Genomic DNA, 12,595 nt, shown 5'->3' on the forward strand with positions numbered 1-12,595 from the left:
ACCAAACTAAACCGAACCAGCCAGTCGGGCAGAATCATTATATTGACCACAAAGAAAGCCAGGCGCAGAAGAAAGAGCCAAAGAAAGACCGAAGAAGTGGCGTAGAAACGAAGCCCACACAGTTGTGGGGGATATATATATATATATATAGATATTTGTGTGGATATGTACCTCACAGATACGACTACGAATACAGTAAAAGATACAGATACAGAGACGGAGACGGAGAATGCCATGCATACTGTGCCACTGACCCAATTTCCAGACTCGTTTCCACAGAGAACCGCAGCGGATTTGAAATGTTAAGATACTAAGATACTTTGCTCTTTCACCGCAGCCCGTCTGGAGGTAGACACCGATATATACCATACCCACATATATATATATTTATATATACATATAGTGTGTGTATATATATGCGAAGTGGGGTCTCCAGTTCGCATCCGCATTTCTATGCCGCCGACTCTGAATCCGAGGAGAGACCCCATCTTCTGGCGCGCCTGCCTCCGCTTCTTGATGTATCTGTAACTCGTTTCTGTATCTTGCGCCTTGTATCTGTGGCACTTAAATTTATGCAACATCATGGCTGCTGTTGCTGTTGCTTTTATGTTGCTCTTCTGTTGCCTTTGCTGTGGCTTCGTTTTGTTCTAATCAAACTGTGCTACGTGTTGCTCAGCGTCGTCTGTCATGGGTTAAGCTTTGGTTATAAAAATGTATTTTGTTTAATAAAATAGTAAACAGCTCTAAAAATTTATTAACAAAATATAATTACTAGCCAAACATCAATTTCCTTTTTTTCAAAGTTTTGCCAAAAAAGTAATAAAAGATTTAGCTAAAGATATAAAAATTTAAGGTTTCCAAAATTATTATCATATTTCTTTCTCTGTATTTATCTTCAGGTCATTAATTTGGAGATTTTGGCAAAAGAGAACTTAATGATGTAATTTGAAATGCATTAGAAACGTTAAAGACAAACTTCTGCGGAATTTCTTTTATCTGGTTTCTTCATTTTTAATTAAACTTTGTGTCAATTAAAAGTAATTTTCCACTCTCTCATCTTTTATTTTTCGGCCACTTAATTGCAGCCAGCTAACAATGTGGCTAAGCATGACCCAGATCAAGGTGTCGGCATGGATAATATGAATGATGGGGGAACCCTCAGATTGAAGTGCCCAAGATTGAGATGCCTAAACAGACATTTAGGTTGGGCTAAGCAGCTTAAGAGTGAATAATTGATTAAGATGGCAGATGAAGAGACAAAATACTTTAGAGAATAGGTTAAAGAAAAAATGTGTAGAAAATTAAAAAATATATATGTTTAATATATAAATTAATATTTTAGTTAGGAAATAAAATAAATAAATAGGTTGAGCAAGTACAGTCAGCGAAAAGAGCTCAAGGATGTGAAATGCTTGCACTCCAGCTCCTTATGTGATTACATCCCCATAAAATCGACACGAACAATCTAGTAACTGATCAGCCAGTTTCCTCTCGACCTTTCCCAGCCTGCGGAGACCAGCTTTTGCAACTTCAGACTGCAATTTGCCTCAGTTTATTTTTGGCACATGCAGTAGCAAAGGCAGCCAAAAGAAAATAACTTTTCCCCCCTCGAACTCTCCAGTTCCTTCGCTGATTCACTCCTCGACTTGACAGACAATCAGGCTAGCTAGTCTTTTTTTACTCTTTGATAGGATGCAGTAACTTAGGTGTGGATGTTTGATACTAAGGGTTAAAAACAGGAAATCATTTGCATTTTTTTAACAGTCCAAAAAAATAGTGTAGTTTTATTATCAGTGTGTGTGCTTTCATTGTGAGCAGATCTCTTTAGCTAAGGCTAAGAAATTCAGTTGGTATTATTAACTTAGAAATATAATAAATGAATCAATAAACTCAAAGTTATGGAAAATTTAAGCAGTATTATTTCGAAATTCTTTTTTAAAGACAGTTTTTTAGCTCCTTTTTAACCTAGTGGAAGTACCTTTTTTCTAATGGTAGGGTATGCTTTATTCACTCATCGAAGGTTACATTTTCTGGCCTTTGTTTTTTGTGCAAAATAGCAAATCGGGCGTCGGTCGCTTGGACGATCGTGTCGTGTCGCATGTTCATATTGTCCAGCAGTTGCAAGTTGCTAGTTGCTAGTTGCTATTGCCGATGTTGCTGCTGTTGATGTTGCTGCTGCTATTGCTGCCATTGCTGTTGTTGCTGCTGGCTGGCTGTTTTGTGCTGTGGCGCAGTTAAAGACACAATGACCTTGGGTGAAAGTTGCTCTCCATTTCTATTTTGTGTGTGTATTGTTGTTTGTCTTTTTGTTTGTGGCCCATTGCTATTGCCGTTGCCTCTGCCATGCCATTTTTTACCCACATATATATTGTTATTTTTAACGATTTTGCCTTATTTGCTCTGGTCGCCCCAACTTCTTCCCTTTTTGTTTACGGCCATGATTTGTGTGTGTGTGCCTGGCTCTATTTGTTCGGATTGTGTTTTTCCCCTCAACCATATTGTTGCTGTTAGTTTTGATTACTTTTGCTCTTGATTGAGACTTTGATTGATGCAAGTGGGGGCGGTAGAGGGAGGGCAAGGCAAAGCAGAACGGAAATGGATCGCGTGCCGGAAGTGGACGAGCTGAAGATCCATACTTGGACTTGTTTGGCACAAATTTCGCAATTCTCATAATTTATGCACTCGCTCTTTTTTTGGCAATTAAATGAATTAAACTCATAACCCAAGTGCAACTTTTGATTTTGCAACAATCACCGCACTTATTCACGCCTCGCCGATCGGCTGACCAAGATTCTAACGAGAATAAATCATGTCTGTAATAACATTATAATCAATTAATTAATATTTAAGTGTTGTTCTGGTTTTGTTATGGCTCTTTTTCCTTGCAGCTCAGCAGCGAACTTTAATTAGCAGCAAAAGCAAACAGTGCACAACGAAAATCTTATGAAATACGCAATTAAACTTGATTATTGTTACGAACCAAAAAATCAGAAGGCAAAGGAGTTTTTAAAGCTTTGTAACAAGATCAAAGGCAAGAAAACACCGGATATGTAGGTATTAATTTACAGAGAAAATCAATTTGATTATTTACTTGGGTGCTTAAAATGCGTCATAATGACTAACTACATAGAATTATACATAAAAACATAATAAAGAAAATATTTAAAATGTATGTTTAAAGGTGTTTTTCTTTGGTTCCCATACTTTGGTTTAATAATAGAAGAAAATTCATAATTTAAGCTCAAAATAATGTATCATCCGAAAAATTAAATTATTTTATTGTTGATAAAGATTAAGATATCATTGTGTTAAGCAAAGAACTCAATTTTGCATACAGAGTTAGCCCCAAAAAATGTATATTCCACATTAAGAAACTTGTTTATCTCTACCAATATCACATACCAGAACTTAGTGCTTATATCTAGTCACAGGGAAAGTCTTTAAGCTCGAAGAGAAATATTTCACCATTTATTCCGTTTCGTTGTCAAGTTCGTGGTGCATTTTAATGGCACACACGATGGATGGCCCGAAAACTGGTTGAGAACGGTTCAAGCCAAAAAAAATCCAAAACAGACGCGACGCGACTGCAATTAATTTACAATGCACAACGGCAACAACTACAGAAGTAACAAAAACAACAAGAGACGGCGCGTGATCTATGCGATCGGTGGTCAGTGTGGGGTTTCAAGGGGGTTTTGTAGGGGTTTTCGGGAGGGGGCCGGGCCCCACCTCACCGACTGGCCAACGACAAGTGACCCCATTTTTATTGGAACCTCTAAACGTGCGTTGTTGCTGCCGCTGCCGCTTGTTCTACTTTGAAATTTCACTTTTCAAATCCGAGCTCTTTGTGTGTGTGTGAGTGGTGGACAAGCGAAAAAATAATTAATAAGCCAAACATAAAAACGTGCGAGCATGCGTGAGTTCAAAGTTATTTCTTGGCAAGTTCGTTGCCTAAGTCTTTTGAATTTGCAGTGCACTGCAAGGCAGTGTAAGCTATACGAAAACAAAAAAAGGGGGGGGGGGGGGGGGGGGGGGGGATAAGCAGCCAAAACAGTAACAGAAAAAGCCAGATGAAGCACAATAATGCCGCACGAAATATGTTGGGGAATATGGCAAGAGGCACAGCCACTGCCACAGCCACAAATATCAACCAATGCAACCAGAGAGCAAGACCAAGGCAACAACATTGGCGATTTAACCTCAAACTTCAAAGTGTCACTGTCATGGCCCTTTTTACTACTCGCAGTCGAGCCACAGCAACAGCAACAGCAACAAAACCATCCGTCGTCTTCGTGGTCGTCGCCATAACCTGTTGGCAATTCAGTTTATGACTTTTTTGCCCGCCACCGTGGGGCCAACCTATCAAAAAGCTAGCTAGAAATAAATCAATTACGGAGGATGTCACAGAAATCGCAATCATTTAAAATTTAAATCAATTATAAAGGTGTCTAAAAATATGAACCGATATTTTCCAAAATAATAGGTTTTATGTTGTCTATTTTAATTAATATTTAATTTGTAACAAATTGACAACAAATATATATTTCTTTTAAATTTAAAAGCTAAAATAATACCATTTTAGCCATTGATACAACAAATTAATAAAGCAAACTTAACTTTTCTAGGCAATTATTTTTTACTAACAGAATTATGTAATTATATTTATGTACATACATACATTAGGCTGGCACCTCATTTTAAATGGTATTTACTTAGCATTGCCATTTTTTTTTAAATCAAGAGTTATATTTTTTAGTCCCTTCATTTGGTTAAAACGTAACCGCAAAATATCTACCAGTTATTTAAGTCTCTTGTATTAAAAAATTACTAAGATTAAAAAAAGGAATTTCAATAGCAATTTTTTTTTAATGTATAGAATGTATGAAAATTTAATAGTTGTTTATTTTTAAGCTTCAGCGGGGAGCTTTCACCGCCTCTTTGGCCCACTGTTCCTGCTCACGTATTGCCTCCAAAAGTGGGTCAACATGAAACAAGCCAGAAAAGAGTAAAAAAAAAAGCGGCAGCAGCCACAGCAACAATACCAATGGCAACTGCAAAGGCAGCAACAACAACACCAAATCACGCTGACGAACTGGCTTAAAGAAAGACTGGCTCGAAGAAAGCACACACACCAGCACACAGTCACTTACACAGCCACACAGACACATAGACCGAAACAACTTGTTGAATTGCCAGAGCTTAAAGCAGTTGTAAATTTATTTTTGGGGCTTGGCCTTTAGGAATTTATGTAAACTCGTCGTCATAGTCGCAGGCGCAGGGCTAAATCAAGCAAAGGCCCCTTAAGAGGCTGGGTGAAAATGGTCCATGGATTCCAGTAAAAATATAAAAAAGTTTTTGAATTTTATAAAAGACAAATTTTTACAAATTCTAACTTTACAGACACTCTATATATAAAATGTATTTATTATAAATATAAAGATGAATATTTTTTAAACGAAATTTTATACAAAAGTAAGTATTCTACAGAAGATTGACAATTTGTGCGAAATATTTCGTAGTAATTTATATACAAAATATAACCAACATTTGACCTAGAGTTTGCCAGTACGAAATTATAGTTCCATAAATAATGGTCACTAAAAGGCATCACAAGTAGTTTTGTCTATAATATGTAAAATCAATATTTTTTAAGTCAATATAGAACTAAAATAAAAATGTTTCCAATAGAGCACTTGCCAATTGTCCCAGAAATTTTAGTTTCTTAAGCAAATAAGTTCCGAAATCAAATGATGCACCTCCTACGATAGTTAAATTAATATAATAATTAATTTTAATAATTATAAAAAATTTTATGTAATAAATTAAACTGTGGATGAATTAACATTTAAAATGTTAACCGTATAACGTTAAGATTCTATAAGGGTTAAATGACTTGAGTCTCCGCTAAGCAGATTTCATCAAAGTTCTGCACCAAATTCTGGGAGCTGCTTCCCACGCGTTAGTGCATTTTATCCCACTGCCACATTCGATAGTATCGCACAACCAACGCTTTTAGTTCCAGCTCTAATTGTTTTTTAAGACCGCAAAAATGGACATCGGCGAACTGCTGGCGTTTAAGGTGAATATAAAGGGTTTTCCGAGTTATTACCGCATTTAAACCTTCCCCATCTGTAGCCGGAACAGACGCCAAAGCGTCCGCACGAGGACGAGGAGGATGACTTCGAATTGGAGGCCTCGCACGGAAAACGGGGCGGTGGCGATGAGAAAACCAAACGCATGCGGCGCATCGCCGAAGCCAAGGAGTCGGCACACTATTCCAAGCAAGGTGGAGCATCGGGGGGATCCTCCGGTGCCACCGGCACTTCCGCCTTCGAATTCGATCCGGAACTCACCGAGGAGGAGCGCCTGAATATCCTCAAGTATGTGGAGAACGAGGAGGCCGATGGCGATGTTCTGGACGAGCAGAGTCTCAAGAAACTGATCCTGGTGTTCGAGAAACGCAACCTGAAGAACCAGGAGATGCGCATCAAGTTCGCCGACAGCCCCGAAAAGTTCATGGACTCGGAGGTGGAGCTGCACACAGTGATCCAGGAGCTGAAGGGCGTGGCCACGGTTCCCGATCTGTACCCACTCCTCGTGGAACTCCACGGCCTGCACAGTTTGCTGGAACTGCTGTCACATCAAAACACCGATATCGCAGTGGCCGTAGTGGATCTGCTGCAGGAGGTAACAGATGTGGATATTCTGGGCGAAAGTCAAGAGGGTGCCGAATCCTTGATAGAAGCCCTGAGGAAAGAACAAATCTGTGCTCTTCTCGTCCAGAATCTGGAGCGACTGAACGAGCAGGTCAAGGAGGAAGCCGATGGAGTGCATAATACCCTGGCCATAGTGGAGAACCTCACTGAAATCGATTCGGAGTTTGTTAAAGAGGCTGCCGAGCAAGGACTGCTGGCCTGGCTGCTGAAACGCCTGCGCGGCAAGTCCCCTTTCGATCCCAACAAACTGTACTGCAGCGAGATACTATCCATCCTTATACAAACCGAGAACGACAACAGATTGCTGCTGGGTTCGCTTGATGGAGTGGATGTTTTGCTCCAACAGCTTGCTGTCTACAAAAGACACGATCCCGCCAGCAACGAGGAGCAGGAGTACATGCAAAACCTGTTCAATTGCCTCTGTTCCGCCTTGATGGCCCGTGAGAACCGGGATAGATTTCTTAGTGGGGAGGGCCTTCAGCTTATGAACCTTATGCTGCGCGAGAAGAAAATGTCGAGGAACGGCTCCCTTAAGGTTCTGGACCATGCCATGGCTGGCCAGGATGGCAGGGACAACTGCAACAAGTTCGTCGAAATTCTTGGCCTACGCACCATCTTTCCGCTCTTTATGAAAACACCCAAGCGCAACAAGCAGCGACTGATCTCAGCCGATGAGCACGAGGAGCATGTGACCTCCGTCATTGCCTCAATGCTGCGCAACTGCAAGGGCACTCATCGCCAGCGGATGTTGGCCAAGTTCACAGAGAACGATCACGAGAAGGTGGATCGCCTGCTTGAGCTGCATCTCAAGTATCTGGCCAAGGTGGAGGCCATTGACAAGGAGATCGATCAGCAGGCCAAGGCAAGACTGGAATCCATATTTATGTGATATCATTTAATAACAATCATTATCCCACAGGATCCCAGCATTGACGAGGACGAGGAGGCGGAGAACAACTACATTAAGCGGCTGACCGGCGGCCTGTTCACGCTACAGCGCATCGACTACATCCTGCTGGAGGTCAGTGCCACCGGCGACACTGTCAAGCAGCGAGTTCTGCAGATCCTTAACTTGCGCGGAGCATCCATGAAGACCATTCGTAGCATCATGAGAGGTAATAAACTAAAGCATACGACCTACTCAATTATTAAACCCAATTTCTTTTATAGAATACGCTGGCAACTTGGGCGATGGCGACACTGATTGGCGGGAACAGGAGCAGTCTCACATACTATCTCTAGTCGATCGTTTCTAAGGCCTAACACACAATAAAACAAAACCGAAATATTACAAAATTAAAACTTTTTAAAAGGTGCGAGAAAGTTGGTCAGAAATGTACTTCTGAAATTTAAGGCGATAAATTCTGAACTATAAAACTCTTGTGGTGTGTTATTGGCTTTTGAATTTCAACAATGGCTTCCTTCTGGTTGTTGGTGTGACTAAAAAAATATCGGGCAGATCCCTCATGGTTACCCACTATCTATAGTTTATTTTTTTCCCTTGTCCGACGAATCTTTCTTCGGGCAAATGTCTTTCTTTTCCTCCTTTTTCCTTTCCTCTTTCTTCGTGCAATCGGCCTTCTTGTCATCCTTCTTTTCCGATTTCGTATCTTTCTTTTCTGATTTTTTATCATCCTTCTTACAGTCGCCCTTTTTCTTTCCCCTAAGGTGCAGTGATTAAAATGAGTTAGAAACTATTTTAAAAATTGAATTTAAATTAAACTTGTTAACGAAAAAGCAAATTCAGTTTAAGATTGTTTGGTGTTTTAATTTAAAGCAAACTAAATAGCATAATACACAAGATGGAACCGCTTTTGAAGCAGTGTCGCAACTCAATAAATAAAAATTAAATGAATTTTTGCAAAAATCACAATTAAAACGTATTTTCTGTTCCACTTTTCTATTATTCACGTGCAATTAATGTTGACTATTTTAAATACAATATAGAAATTGTTTAGGTGCAAAGAGAACACTCAGCTTGCTGGATTATTCGAATTAACTATGACATATCCTTAGGACGCTCAACAGCTTTAAACTTAACATTTTTGCAAAATTAATTCATCAATTGTTCGACCGATCGTTACGAATACATAATGCTCTAACTACGAACCGATGGCATAGTTTCATTGAGTAGTGTTGTGTGGCTAGAGTAAATGTTAGGTATTGGCTCTACTTTTGTTGTCGACTTTCATTTGTGTCTGCGTGTGCTTATGAGGGTTGACTTAGCCGGTAACTGATGGAGCTATCTACTTTTCGGCATCGGGAATCTCGAAGTTCACGTCCATCTTCATTTCGCGGGCCAGCTTGACGATCTGCGCCAAGTGAACGGCCAGATCGGCAGCCTTGTCCAGATCGTTGCGAGCCAGAATCTTCAGTCCAGATGTGCGAATAAGCTCGCGGGCTTCCTCCACTTTGGTTCCCTACAAAACGATTGGGTTTAGTAGACTGATTTTATATAACTTTATCCCTTAACACTCACCTGAAGACGCACAACCACGGGCATGTTCAGATTCAAGTCCTTGGTGGCGGAAATGATACCCTCGGCAATGACATCGCAACGCATAATGCCACCGAAGATGTTGACCAGAATGCAGAGCACCTTCGGGTCGGAGGTGATGATCTTGAAGGCGGCCTTGACGGCCTCGGCAGTGGCGCCACCACCCACATCGAGGAAATTGGCGGGTTCGCCGCCGTACAACTTGATGATGTCCATGGTGGCCATGGCCAGACCAGCGCCGTTGACCATGCAGCCAATGGTACCATCCAGGGCAATGTAGTTCAGATTGTATTTGGCAGCCTCGACCTCCTTGGGATCCTCCTGGGTCCAGTCACGCAGCGCGAAAAGCTCCTTCTGCCGGAACTCGGCGTTGTCATCAAAACGCAGCTTGGCGTCCAATGCAAAGACTACGAAAGAGCATATGAAGAGATTAAATAAGGTTACAGCTTAGTCTTATTAAAGTTTCATGAATGAGAGGGCTGAATCAGCTTGTTAGTAGATGACATATACTTACAGCCTGGACAGAAAACATGAAATCCAGTATGACATTCACAAATGGGTTAGGATGTTAGGAGAAATGTGATGATACATTAGAATTAGACCACAACAATACACTTAAGAGAAGAGTGTTTTCCAAACTTACAGCCAGACATGGCATCCTCGGCGTACGGGTTGATCTCAACCAGAAGAGCATCCTTCTTGACGAACAGGTCGTACAGGTTCAACAACATCTGGACGTGTGTGTCCTCACCCTCACCGCCCAGGCCAACTTTCTTGACGATCTTTTGGGCCTGCTCGGAGGTCAAACCAGTGCCAATATCGATGGGTTCGTACAGAATGGATTCGGGACTGCTGGCAGCCACCTCCTCAATATCAACGCCACCCTCCTTGGAGGCGATCAGAACGGGACCCTGGAAATTCAATCGATTTATAGTACATTTAAGGGGGTAAATTTATGATTGTTGAACTTACGTTGAAGGCGCGCTCCATCATCACGGCGAAATAGAACTCACGGCGGGGGAACTTCCTCTCGGCAACCATCACCTTGTTGCAGATGCGGCCAGCTGCTCCGGTTTGCTTGGTGACCAGTAGCTGGTTGATCATCTTGGAGGAGATCTCCTCGGCAGTCTGGGGGCTGTAGAATAATATTTAAATATTTTCGCAGAGACTAATCATACACAATAACTTACTCGTAGACCACGCGGACACCTCCCTTAAGACCATTCTTAAAGGTTCCCTTGCCACGTCCTCCGGCCAAAACCTGAGCCTTCAGCACCAGGTTATCGGTCTTCAGCTTGGTGGCAATATCGTTGGCCTCCTTGCCGTTCTTGGCAACAGCGAAACTGCAAAAGAAATGAGTCATTTAGTATGGACAAGAATTTCTGGGTGCTCTCTTTTCGATACCCCAATGTGTATTTGTTGATAAGAACAATACACGTGAGTTCGCTTATCAGTAGACGTCAGAATTGTAAGCCATGAAGGCTGGGTTTTTGAGACAAGGTTATTCGGTCGTTCGGGAGATGAAAAATCTACCATCGCATGTTTTTGCGTTGGTTTAAAAAGATTAAATGCGTTGAATAGTTGTTCAAATCTTTTCACGGAAATATTTTGTTTATTTTCTACATGACGAAATATCGAGGGTTTTAATTGTTTTAAAGTTTCTAAGACGGTTTATTTAAATGAAATTATATGTTTACTTCTATAAATACCATCAAAATGCCACTTCATGTGGTACTTTTCGGGTAAAATTATTTAAATTTGTTATCTCTTTAGCCGGTATTTTTAGATTATTGAAAATTGAGACTTATAGCGAACTTGTAGTATAATATTAATTTACACATCCACTTCAACATCTTATCAAAGCCGACGTCACTGACCCTTGTCACTTTATGCCGATCAAAGTAAAGTATATAACTTGTTATCACCCTTATCAACGGTGGCTGCGTTTCTATGGTTTGTTTACCCCAGCTAATTAATGCAAATTGTTAAGTTCAGACAAAGTCCGAAGCGAAAATAAACCAAAGAAACCGTCAACGCAACGACAACGCGGCACTTTCGTTGAACTTTGGACGGCAACTTTGCGGCTGATTATTGTTGGTTGTTTGATAATTCCGGTTGGTTTGGCTTTACTCACCGAGGAGTGGGGATTTTGCTCTCGTTAAGGAGACTGTAGGAAACGTGCTCCTGGACATTGAGGTTCCTCAGCTGCTGAACGGCGATGGGGGCCAGGCCGAGAATCTGAAAAACAAGGAGTTATAAAAGGGTTATTAGACGAACTGATATTCAAGAAAAGGTAAAAATTTAGGAAAATACATTTTGGTTATAAAACAAATAGAATTTTATGGAAGATCTATAATAGTAAGCTCAATAATAAGTAAAAATATTTTTTAAATGTTGTATGTAATATGAAGTTTGCCAAATTGATAGGACTATCTTATAAACGAAACCTTAATTCCAGTCACGAGGTCATTGTCAAGCAAAAACGTACATTTGAAAAAACAAACTGGTTCGCTGATTCATCTAAAAAAAACATAAACAAAAAGAGCAAGAGGCGAAATCTGGGTTAAGAGCAGGTCTGTCTGGCTAACAGCGTTTTGCCGGCGATAACCTAAACTAATTCACAGATTAAGAATTTAATTAGAGGGCCCGGCGGTACTAGAAAAAGCCCCAACAACAACAAACGATAAAGCAACAGTTGTCATCCGCTCATTGATAAAAAGAAAATTAAACAGGGGAATAAATAAGGCTTTCAAGGTCCGCACACACACACCAAAGAAAACCGCAGAGTTGCGTCACACTGATACAATAAAAAATAAGTCAGGTGTCTTTTTGCGATCGTCACTCTCTTTGGCTCCAAAACATATAGCCCCCTAAGCTCTCTCACTGGGGAATTATTTACTTAACAAATTAAAGGGAATTTAAATTAGCACTAACAGAGCAGTTTTTAGCGATAAACGATCACTACTACGTATTTCCCATGTGCGAGCAGGACAGAGATGGAGATAAAGAGAGAGCGCCTCTCTCTTTTCGCCTTATTATGTAAAGCGATGGATTTTTGCATTTTTTTTTTTACAAAAATACTACTTTTAATTGGTGGACTCACCTTTTTAACGGCAGCTGGCCTAACTGTTTCGATTAGGGGACCGCCCGTTCGTGCCAAGAATGAAGCCATTTTGTTCTGGAATCGAATAAAAACGTACCACTAATGAGTTGAAGGCGAATTTTGACGTAAAGCTGCTTACTTTTAAGACCTTTTTGCCGTCGCCTGCTGATGGAGGTGGTGAAACTTCGATAGCATTGATTTTTTCACTTTTACACTCGATAGACCATAAAAAATGTTACGAAGTCATCGTTGGTTCGGAACACCGGTTAACTTAGCAAT

At 40.6% G+C, this 12,595-nt stretch overlaps 2 protein-coding genes across 2 annotated transcripts; one reads left to right on the top strand and one right to left on the bottom strand.

The window, feature by feature from the left end:
* The first annotated feature begins 5,977 nt into the window (after nt 1-5,977).
* On the top strand, nt 5,978-8,093 carry LOC108011546 (beta-catenin-like protein 1). Its single transcript, XM_017076712.4, has 4 exons — nt 5,978-6,079; nt 6,136-7,578; nt 7,636-7,831; nt 7,887-8,093. Exons 1-4 carry the CDS (start codon nt 6,050-6,052, stop codon nt 7,970-7,972), a joined length of 1,755 nt encoding a protein of 584 aa, XP_016932201.4. The 5' UTR covers nt 5,978-6,049; the 3' UTR covers nt 7,973-8,093.
* A 370-nt stretch (nt 8,094-8,463) lies between these two features.
* On the bottom strand, nt 8,464-12,476 carry ScsbetaA (Succinyl-coenzyme A synthetase beta subunit, ADP-forming). The gene is made up of 8 exons (XM_065865298.2): nt 12,456-12,476; nt 12,317-12,391; nt 11,348-11,451; nt 10,404-10,556; nt 10,186-10,348; nt 9,857-10,124; nt 9,196-9,620; nt 8,464-9,136 (listed from the first exon to the last, which is right to left on the bottom strand). Exons 2-8 carry the CDS (start codon nt 12,383-12,385, stop codon nt 8,963-8,965), a joined length of 1,356 nt encoding a protein of 451 aa, XP_065721370.1. The 5' UTR covers nt 12,386-12,391; nt 12,456-12,476; the 3' UTR covers nt 8,464-8,962.
* Between the last annotated feature and the right edge of the window lie 119 nt (nt 12,477-12,595).

Source organism: Drosophila suzukii, chromosome 3, assembly GCF_043229965.1.
Source record: "Drosophila suzukii chromosome 3, CBGP_Dsuzu_IsoJpt1.0, whole genome shotgun sequence".
Classification (NCBI taxonomy): Eukaryota; Metazoa; Arthropoda; class Insecta; order Diptera; family Drosophilidae; genus Drosophila; species Drosophila suzukii.

Coding starts and splice junctions, on each gene's coding strand:
- ScsbetaA (XM_065865298.2), bottom strand. CDS start 12,385: ATGGCTTCATTCTTGGCACGAACGGGCGGTCCCCTAATCGAAACAGTT. Junction 10,557..11,347: donor AGCAAAATCCCCACTCCTCG/GTGAGTAAAGCC, acceptor TTTCTTTTGCAG/TTTCGCTGTTGCCAAGAACG. Junction 9,621..9,856: donor CGAGGATGCCATGTCTGGCT/GTAAGTTTGGAA, acceptor GCTCTTTCGTAG/TCTTTGCATTGGACGCCAAG.
- LOC108011546 (XM_017076712.4), top strand. CDS start 6,050: ATGGACATCGGCGAACTGCTGGCGTTTAAG. Junction 6,080..6,135: donor GCGAACTGCTGGCGTTTAAG/GTGAATATAAAG, acceptor CCCCATCTGTAG/CCGGAACAGACGCCAAAGCG. Junction 7,832..7,886: donor CATTCGTAGCATCATGAGAG/GTAATAAACTAA, acceptor TTTCTTTTATAG/AATACGCTGGCAACTTGGGC.